The sequence below is a fragment of the Nuphar pumila genome, chromosome 17 (assembly GCF_984573655.1).
Source record: "Nuphar pumila chromosome 17, dmNupPumi1.hap1.1, whole genome shotgun sequence".
Taxonomy (NCBI): Eukaryota; Viridiplantae; Streptophyta; class Magnoliopsida; order Nymphaeales; family Nymphaeaceae; genus Nuphar; species Nuphar pumila.
The window spans coordinates 1,257,700-1,267,818 of NC_143265.1; the positions used below are offsets into that span (position 1 = coordinate 1,257,700).

Sequence of the window (10,119 nt, forward strand, 5' to 3'; positions counted from 1 at the left end):
TGACTTACTCGATGATGAAGAGCAGTTAGGCAATGAACCAACTACAGAACAGTCTGGCAATGAACCAATTGTGGAACAGTTAGGCAATAAATCAACTGATTCTGGTACCTCTACTTCTCAAAGACTAAGTGATCATAAAAGGTCTAGAGCTTCTCCATCCTATTTGGATGATTATTATGTGTATTTGTCTGAGGAGCTATGCTATTTTGTAGATCTGAATGAAATGATTGATAACTTATCATATTCTGATGCAATAAAATCATATGAAGCATCAGAATGAAAGAAAGTCATGGATGAGAAAATCAAATCCATTGAAAAGAATAAGGTCTGGGAATTAATCGTTCTTCCTGAAGGAAGAAAACTTGTTGGATGCAAGTGGGTTCTAAAGAAAAAATGTAAATCTAATGAAACAATGGAAAAAATTAAGGCTAGACTGGTGGCAAAAGGTTTCTCCCAAAAAGAGAGAGTTGATTACACTGAAACCTATTCAGCAATGGCTAAGTTTGCATCCATAAGGATAATTTTATCCATAATAGCTTTCTTCAACTTTGATGTATGACAAATGAATGTCAAAATTATCTTCTTGAATGGTGACTTAAAAAAAACCCATTTATATGGTTCAGTCATAGGGGTATGTCACGGATAGTGACAAAGTGTACAAGTTGAAAAAATCTTTTTACGGACTTAAACAATCACCAAGACAGTGGTATTTGACTTTTCATAAAACCATAACCAAGATTTGATATGTAGCCAATCAGTTAGACCATTGTGTGTATGTTTAGAAAAGTGAGAGTCACTTTTGCATTCTATCATTATACGTAGATGATATATTGTTGACCGAGAATGATAATGAAATGATAGTCAACACAAAAAGTTGATTGAATACTAACTTTGAAATAAAAGATATGAGTAAAGCCTCATATATTTTGAGAATTAAAATCACCCGAGAGAAAAAATAAAAAATTTTGAATTTGTGTCAAGAAAGATATATTGACTATATCTTAAAAAAATATAGAATGCTTGACTTGAAACTCATTGATACTCTTGTCGCTAAGAGAGTAAATCTAAGTAAAAGTGACTGCCGATACCAGAGTAATTCGGTGTTGTATGCACAAACTGTTGGAAGCTTAATGTATCTTATGTTGTGTACTAGACTTGATATAAGCTTTGTTGTTGGTACCGTGAGCCGATACCAGAGTAATTCTGTTGGCCTCATTGGCAAGCCGTTAATAAAATATTTTGATATATGAGTCCACCTTTAACTATATTTTTGTGCTTATATTTTTGTGTTTGGGGAGGTGCAATAGACTGGTCTTGTAAAAAGCAAAACAAGCAAGGTTTTTTTGTTTCAATGAAATTTCGTGGAAGCTGAAACGTATTTTTTATCCTTATATAAGCAGGGCCCTCTGTATAGAAAAACGGCCGTTTCTTCCGGTCGGTTATTCTTGAAGGGAAGCGTTCCCCCATCCTCTCTCTCTCTCTCCGTCTCCGTGGGATTTTTTTATTCGGGGGAATTCCTAAATGCGTCTACTGGTTCATAGTTCGCTGGTGTTTGACTCGCATTAAGAATCCGTCCTCGGCCTTCGCTTTGGTGGTATACTGCTCTCTCTCTCTATGGCGGGGTTGGTGGGGAAGTTTTTTGTTCATTCTTTTGTTTCTTCTTCTTATTCTTCTGCGGTGGAAATGCAGATTGGTTGCTCTTACGAAGGAGGGAGGTTCGGTTGGGTGGAGTTTTGTTGGGTGGTCGTTGTTATGAGAGCGGTTTGTCATTTCAGAAGGTGCTACTCTTTTTTGGGGTTTTCATTTTGGTTGGTTCTTTACTTCTTTCTCTCGGAACCTTCCTTCTTGTTTTGGTTGTCGTCTTCTTATTTTTCAGCCTTTTTCTTTTTTGGGTGTTTGGTGTTTCTGTTTGGTGGGTGCAGTCTTGGGGACATCATGTCGGATATCGTAGCTCGTATCGGACGCCATCATCAGCGTTATGACAATGGTTACCGTCTCGTCGCAGGGTACTCTCTCTCTCTCATTGATTCTGTGTGGTCATTCTTACCCTCTTTCTGAAACCATTGTTTGTTCACGTGCTCTCTCTCTCTCTCTCTCTCTCTGAGTTACAAGGCGACAATATTTTCCTTTAACTTCTCTCTCTCTCTCTCTCTGACAAGGCGACAATATTTTCCTTTAACTTCTTTACCTTGTGAATGCGTGGAAAAAAAGACTTTCAAGCCAAATTGTGTGAGGACATGCTTATTTTCATATACCATACCAACTCTTTCCCCCTTTTCTTCTAGAACCTGAGAAGTCCAACTCTTTGAATACTTGGAAAGATCCGTAAAAATCTGTCAGTAGTTGTATATTTCGTCTGGTTATTCTATACAATGCCCAGCAGAAGAATTTTTCTTTTTGGTTCTACTGAATTTGTCCCTTTTTGTCAATCCATGCCGGTATTTTGCTTTTTAATAACAAGGAAAAACCACCATTATGATTCAGACGTCCGGTTATGGCCGATTTGTGCCGCTTTGACCGTGAACCATCTCAGTATCCTTGGTGTGGAACTCACAAGTACTCTCCCCTGTTCACCGGAGATAATTTCCCCTTTGCTTCAACCTTGGTGGAAAGCTCGCACACCCGGACTATTGAACTCGCAACCTTATTTAATTTGGACCATGCCTTTTGTGTCAATTGAAGGATTGGAAAATACTTCTCAATTTGAGGCTGTGGTTTTAATCATCATCCTCACACTAGTTCCCTTCGCATTTCTTCTAGATTCTGGACACTCAATATGAAACTGTTAGGAATTGTCATGTTGGAACGCTGGAGGGGCCAGTGTCATGTATGATTTTCAATTTCTATGGTTTGCCTTTTTTTAATAATCTTTTCAAACTATATCCGATTAATTTCATAAAGAGGTTTTTAGTTCCATTTCTCGCTCTAATTCATTACAGTTTGATGAAGCTTTGTAGACTTCTTGATTATCAAAGGTGGCTTTATCAGTTGATCCTGGCGTATGAACAATGTGCAAGTGAAAAAGCTCTTACTTTGATTGCTTTTGCCTTTTTTACTTATTTGTCCTTAGAAGACACGTTGGGAAGTAATGGGATACCATATCTTGTTTGGTTGAAATTGAATCAAGCAAAGGTTTTGTGAAGGATAATAAAAGAAAATATGGCTTTGGTCAGTCGTGAATACTAGCCATTCATTACGAAAGTTTTAATTTCCATGATACCTTTTGTTTCAGTAAATGGCTCACCACAGTCATGGGCTTCTTGGTCAGGAGCTCATAAACCAGGGCAGACAACAAATCAGAAAAGTGGGCTTATGCCTGAACAATGAGATCCAGTTTTCCGAACCCAGTTTTCTCAACAAAGAAGCTGCATCAATTTTTTTTCTACTTTCAAAAGATTTTATTTTAAATGGTCTAAAACATATGCATCTTTTGTTTTGTAGGAAGTAATTTGTCTTCTGTATATTGGGATACTTCAATTTCCCTAATATTTAAATTATGCATATTAATTTAGTTATACATATTTATATTACATCATTAAGACTTTTGGCATGTATACACACCACTTATGCTTGGTTAGCCATCCTTCCAAGTTCAAATTGATCCTAAACAACTTATGGTTTCTTGGATGTATTGTACATGTGAATGGTGAAAATCTTATATATTGCAGTACAACACTTGTTTTTTTCTTTTGTATTTTCTCATCTTTATCAATTTGAGCTATATTTGATTATTTAAAGAGAAGTATCTCGTTAAATTGCTCGTGGGCAAAGATCTGAATAGGGGTAGATGTGTATATTTAGAATGCAATGACATATCTACAATTTCTATATTGAAATTTTGAAAGAGAACTGTTTTCCAAATCAACAAAATAAAATATTAAAACTAAGAGTTTTTTAATATGTTTCTTATTTGTGTTGGGATTATTAGATTGAGAAAGGTGTTTAGATTGAAGTACATATTAAGGTTCATGTTTGAAGGTGTAGAACCGACAACAGTATGCTATGCTTGTGATTCTGTGAACCATAACCTGTGTTGGATAATGATTTCTTCATTTTATGCTGAGTAAACATCAGAGCAAACTTTATGCTACAGCCAAAGGGACATGGACTGCCTTCATGCAAAGGGAATCTTCTTCACTTGAAGTCCTTAAAATGATGAAATAAGAGAATAGATGTACTCATGAGTTCATTTGCTATGTATGAGATAAGTGGCCTATTGGCTTTTAATGGATCAACTAATTGCCATTCTGGTTTATCAAAAACTTTCAAGCCTTGAGTTTTTGTAATTCTATGACTAAGATATTAATGGATTAGTGACTGTTCTATAGAACTCCTTTCTCTTCTATGATGATATTTTGGCTAATCTTAGTGTTAGAAGTTTTCTTTCCGGATCTTATCCAATTCAGGTCATCTGCTTTTCACTATGGTGGTTACATGTGGATGACCTATACCTCTCAGATACTCCATTCTTATTCCCATGTATCTTTTTATATACAAATTTTGTGATGAAACTGCAAAAATAGCCAAATACATATTTCTACATCCTTATCCATGTGACATAGGTAGCAAGATATAGGGCACATTTATTTTATTAATTTCTATCCTTGGCTATGTCTAGGGGTGTGCAATGGACCAGGCGGGGCTGGGGCTGGTGCTCAAATACTGCCTTCTGGCTGCCTGCCCTTTTTAGAAGGGCTGGGCATGGATCAGACTAACTGGCCTAGGCAATATCCATTTTGTACTGGGTCCTGTGGATGGACCAGAGTCAAAAACCCCGGCTTGAGCCATGGGCATCAGGCAGTCAGCCTGGCCCAGTGCCACCCCTAGCTACATCATGATCAAAGTTCACTAGCCAACACTGTACGGGTGTGGATGCCAACAAGCCACAACACATGATGGATGCAGTCAAACTTGCATTGCACATGATCAACACCAAGCTAATGACTTTGTCTATGTTTCTTTTATGACTTTAAACCTTTATTTTATTGTCGTTTTTCTCAATTTTTATTATTAATTATTTTTATTATATACTTTGTGACATCATATCTTGATTTAGTAGCATATAACTCTGTAATAGGAACAATTTATACCCTTGGATTCCCTCACACATTTAAATTTGACATTGTGGTCACATATATCTTCTGCAAGTTGGGTAATCTCAAATTTTAGCAGCATGCTTCTTTTACTTGTGAGCATCATTCTTCATCCTCCCTACGTATTTTTTCTGTTTCTATGTTAAGTGATTAATTTGGCTGCTCCTGTGGGACTCACATGCTTCCAGCTAGATGTTTCGGGAACCCCTTGGTAGGACTTGAGGTCTTGTTGCTCTTCTCCTAGGGCCAGGTGGCTTACCTTACCTGCGTGTATTTATGTTTCCTTGACTAATGCCTTCATATTGCTTAAGTGGCATTTCTCAAGGTGGTCCTTGTAGGTTCTTATAGGGATGAAAACTCAACCTTAATGTAGTAACAGCCAGTGGTTTTGATATTAAAAACTCAAAACCACACCAAAATCAGAACCAAATTGCTGAATTTGCAAAGTACCAATGGTTTAAAAGGTCTAATATTTACTAAGAATATCTACTTAATACAAGAAAATTTAGTGAACCCTGTATATTGTCTATGCGTATATGAGCACTTGTGCAAATGTTTGTGGGTGTGCACATGTATGTATCCATGGATGCCAAATTAAGCCTTCTACTATTCTAACAATACTGCTGTATTGATGTTTTTCTTGGACATATCACCCCTGAAACCTGAGATTTTCATGTGTAAAGGCCTTACGTTGGTTGATGTTTTGATTTTTAACCCTTTTCTGGTCTGAGTCAGCATCATCTTCAAGCTGTGCCGGCATGTCCTAACTATATGGGGTTGGTTTCATGAAGCATGCTTTATCGTTCTTTCCTAAAGTTAAAACTTGTGTTACCTCAAAATCTTCCATTTTTCTAATCATGGTTCCCCTTAAAGTCTTGCTCCTTTTCCCTTTTTTTTTTTCAGCTCTACTCATTTGTTCTAATTATTCCTGTTAATATTCTGAAAGATGTTCTTTAAATGATTATCACTAGTCCATGTGGATTTTCAGAATTTGTTTAAACCATTTCCATCCTTCTGAAATAAAATATCATGTGTGTTGATTAGATTATCTACATCCAGAGTTTCCCATCTTTTTTTTTGGATTGGTATAGAAATACCTTAGTATGATAAATCATGTATTTTCTGACACCTGATCTATTAGAGTAAATCTTGCATTGAATTTATTTGTTAACCTATATGTTTTACAGTCCTTGACGTTTGTTGCATTCCATCTTGTAATGCCAACCAGGTGCATACCATACAAGCTGAAAGGAGATGTTGAACAAATCTGTGCTTTGGAAGACAAATTGGAGGTTCTCATGGTTTCAACACCAGATAGGGAGGACCTTGTGTTCCCAAAGGTGTGGATTGTCTTTCATCTTCTCAATTTTTTACTTTTTGATTTTTAAATTCCAGTTAATAGGTTAAAAAAGATTCAAATTGGAAGAGCTTCAATTGATGTTAAGTTTGAACTCGATTTCTTGCCAGGGTGGGTGGGAAGATGATGAGTCTGTAAAGGAAGCTGCATGCCGTGAGGCACTGGAGGAAGCGGGGGTAAAGGGTGTCATTGATGTCAGTGCTTTTTTTCAGGCTCTTTCTTGCATTGTAGTGATATTATTAGTTTGTTTAGTTGGTGGTGAGAATGAAAGTAGAACTCTTTTTGGTATTTGTTTTGCTATATGTCTCTCTCTCTCTCTCTCTCACACACACACACACACACACACACACACACACGGAGGAGCACATGATAATTATCCCTTTAATTATATTTAAATGGTAGAATTATTTACACAGGGAATAAGAAAGCACCTGCTCCCTTCTCCATTCTTAATTGTTGAAATGATCAAGGAATTTACCAAATAGAAGAAGTGCTTCTATTGACTCATTTGGTGTTTAATTAGGGGTCAATCTACTGTCAACTCCATTCACTAGCCTTTAGCCCCCATGAACCCGCTTTTTATTTTATTGATGAATGCAAGAGGTACTTGATATTTTGAGGTCAGAGCCTTCCAAAAGGAATGTTAGGCATTGCAATGCAAAGCATGATGGTCTATCTACTGGTAAAAATGCTTGTGTCTAAAATGGGGCTGGATTTCCTGGGTCAGATAAGATAATTATATGTTATATTTCATATTTTTGTTCCACTGCTCAGGGGTTTCCAATATATTACCCTTTTGTGGCATTTTGCAGACATATATTTAACACCTTAGAGATTTAATTGTTCCATTGGCTGATTGATTCAAGTTGTCAGCATACCCTCAGGAACTTAAATGAAAAATGCAATGAATCATGGCTGCATTATTCAATTTTACAATCTTTTTTTACCAAACTTTTGTTTTTGTGATATCTTAAGGACACTTGGAAATCTGTTGCTACTATACGCTTGTGACCAGCATGGTTCCCCATCTCACAAACTGACAGTTTTCTGCCATGCTCACATGGACTACAGAAGGAACTAGGAACTTGGGAATTTCAGAGTAAAAGCAGACAGAATAGTTGCAGCCTTGAAGGAATATGCAGAGGTTACATGTTCACAATGAGGGTAACTGAAGAACTTGAGTCCTGGCCAGAAGAAGATACACATGGAAGGCAATGGGTCAGTACCAGTCACATGCATTTCATCTTTCAATAGATGTAATAATTTCGTTGTTGTTTGAGGGATTTTTTCCATTTCTTTTTTATAGCTAATGGTGAGGAATGCATTTGAATGCTGCCGTTATCCTTGGATGCGTGAAGCACTGGAGAAGTTCTTGAGAGTTCTTGCAGAAGATTTCCAACCGCAACCAACAGAGGAAGTTCTAACTGCTTATAACATCTCAGAGGCAAGCGGGTATCCCATGAGGTCTCATAGTTGTCCAGTGGAGAGTTTAACTAGTGCTTCAATAAAACCTGCAAATGCAATCACAGAGCGAGCATTGAGTGCACCCATTTCTGAGCTCAGCGAGCACCCGTTGCGATCACAGGGTTGTTTTGTAGTGGAGCCCTCAACTTCTGGTGCTTCAACAACTCCTGTAAATGCATTATGTTAAACAGTGAAATATTTTAATTTCAGTTTCCATTTTTTGCCTTTGCATGCCCATGGAAGTTTTTCTTTCTTATGCTTTAAAAGGAAACACAATTGGTCCGACGGGCATGCGATCTTTGCAATCTCTTGGCCCTTGCCCATCAAATTCCTCCATAATGATTTTATAAACTAAATGTGCTGATCCATCCACATGTTCACCTTATATGTGGGGTGCTTTTGAGTTGCAGTGACGATGGTGACCATGAATCATAGGCGGCGCCTCATTGTGGTGAAATCGTGTAGGGGGAATGCTTCTACTGATTGTCATGTAGCAAAAAAAATTGAGCAATGCTTCAACGATTTATTATGTACTCTTTAACTGAAAGGGCCATCGGTTATATAGCTGATGTTTATTTTTTGGGAGAGAAGAAAAACGTCATTCCTTATGAGGAACAAACTGTATATGCAAGCTGGCTTGTTTGATGGCGCGTCCTTCTCGTTGCGCGATACAAAAAGCCAAAATAGTATGTTTTTTAACAAACATTGGATGCAGCGGACGTCCTGCATCCCTCATGGGCTGTTATTTATGTTCCCCCCCCCCCCCTCGTTACGAAAAGAACAGGAACGTGGGGTACGGGTTTTTTTTTGAAAAAAAATTGGGGGAAGGGGTCCCCTCAACTTTCTCTCTCTCTTGCAGGCAGTGGGGGGTGAGGTGGTGCCGGTGGTCACCATCACTGGACTTCCCCTTCTTCGTTCTTCCCCCTTCTTTTTCTTCTTCTTCTACTTAATTTGAAATCTGACAGGTGCCGGCCATCGGAGACACTTTCCCTCCATGCGCCCAACCGAGCCCATTGCCTCCACTGGAATCCCATGGTATTTTGGCAGGAAAGTCACCGGAAAACCGCCCATTCCCCCGCATCTCCAGAGCCAGAATCTCCTAACCTTCCAGATTTTGTCTGGCCGATACGCGGCCATCCAGCGGGGCCAGGGGTTCTACGACGACATCTTCGACATGGAGGACGGGAGCTCCAGCTGCTGGGGGTCGAGATTGAGATCAAAATCGACGAGAGTGCCAGTCCTATCCCACCGTCCATCACTGATGACATGGCGCTCTCTGTGTTAGCCTCCAAATTCAAGTAAGAAAAAAATCTTGCCTTTTTTTTCTTTGTTTATGTTTATTTATTTGTTTTTGATCAACTTTTTTCTAGCTGACGGTTTTGTGCCCACATCATTTTGTTTGCAATTTATCAAGTTTTATAAGGCGTTAATTAACTGTTAAATTGTTATGAAAGTGAAATTGCCATGTTTTGGTTAATGAAGAAATTTGGTGGTTTTTAAAATATTTGCAAAATAAATAACTGATTATCCCACCCAAAATGGTGTTCAAATGATGCGTGGATCAGGTTATACAATCCAAAACAAATTTATCTGACCCATTATCCAGAACTGTCCAAGTTGTACACACATCATCATCAAACAACACATTTGAAACACATCAACAAAGGTTGGACTTGGTACAGTTGTTAGGGAACGAACAGAATCAGTGTTTTGTCTTTTTTTTCTTTATTTTGTCCACTCCTGAACAAGCCATTGAGAACAAGTGAAGGGCGTCCCAAAGGACCAGTGCCTCATGATTGAGGCTTCACGCATAGATCAGATCCGCTATTGACCCATCCTTGCTTCACACAAGTACTACTGAAAAGATAATAAGAACATGGTGGCGACCATTGTTGTGAGAGGCGTACGCCTCAGTACCTGAGAAGTACGCAAGCGCAGGCTCAATGCCTCGCTTCGCCTCATCGCATTTACAACCTTGCTTGAGAGTCTCACGTTGTGAGAGGCGTACACCTACCTGAGGCGTACGCCTCAGAGGCGCAGGCTCAACGCCTCGCTTCGCCTCATCGCATTTAACAACCTTGGTGGCGACCACGATATTGTTAAGGGATTTGGAATCTAGGAACTGGGTTAGGAGTTAATGATTGTTAAGGGATTTGGAATCTAGGAACTGGGTTAGGAGTTAATGCATTTGGCAAATAGTTGGTC

At 38.5% G+C, this 10,119-nt stretch overlaps 1 protein-coding gene across 2 annotated transcripts; it reads left to right on the top strand.

Moving 5' to 3' along the window:
* The first annotated feature begins 1,426 nt into the window (after window positions 1-1,426).
* On the top strand, window positions 1,427-8,128 carry LOC149811309 (nudix hydrolase 13, mitochondrial-like). 2 transcript variants are annotated; one of them, XM_089992587.1, is made up of 7 exons: window positions 1,427-1,594; window positions 1,690-1,808; window positions 1,923-2,006; window positions 6,322-6,433; window positions 6,561-6,644; window positions 7,522-7,668; window positions 7,757-8,128. In XM_089992587.1, exons 2-7 carry the CDS (start codon window positions 1,753-1,755, stop codon window positions 8,099-8,101), a joined length of 828 nt encoding a protein of 275 aa, XP_089848713.1. In that variant the 5' UTR covers window positions 1,427-1,594; window positions 1,690-1,752; the 3' UTR covers window positions 8,102-8,128. The 2 variants fall into 2 exon arrangements, with proteins under 2 accessions (XP_089848713.1, XP_089848714.1); XM_089992588.1 differs by having other exon boundaries at window positions 1,460-1,594; window positions 1,690-1,778.
* Window positions 8,129-10,119: the final 1,991 nt, after the last annotated feature.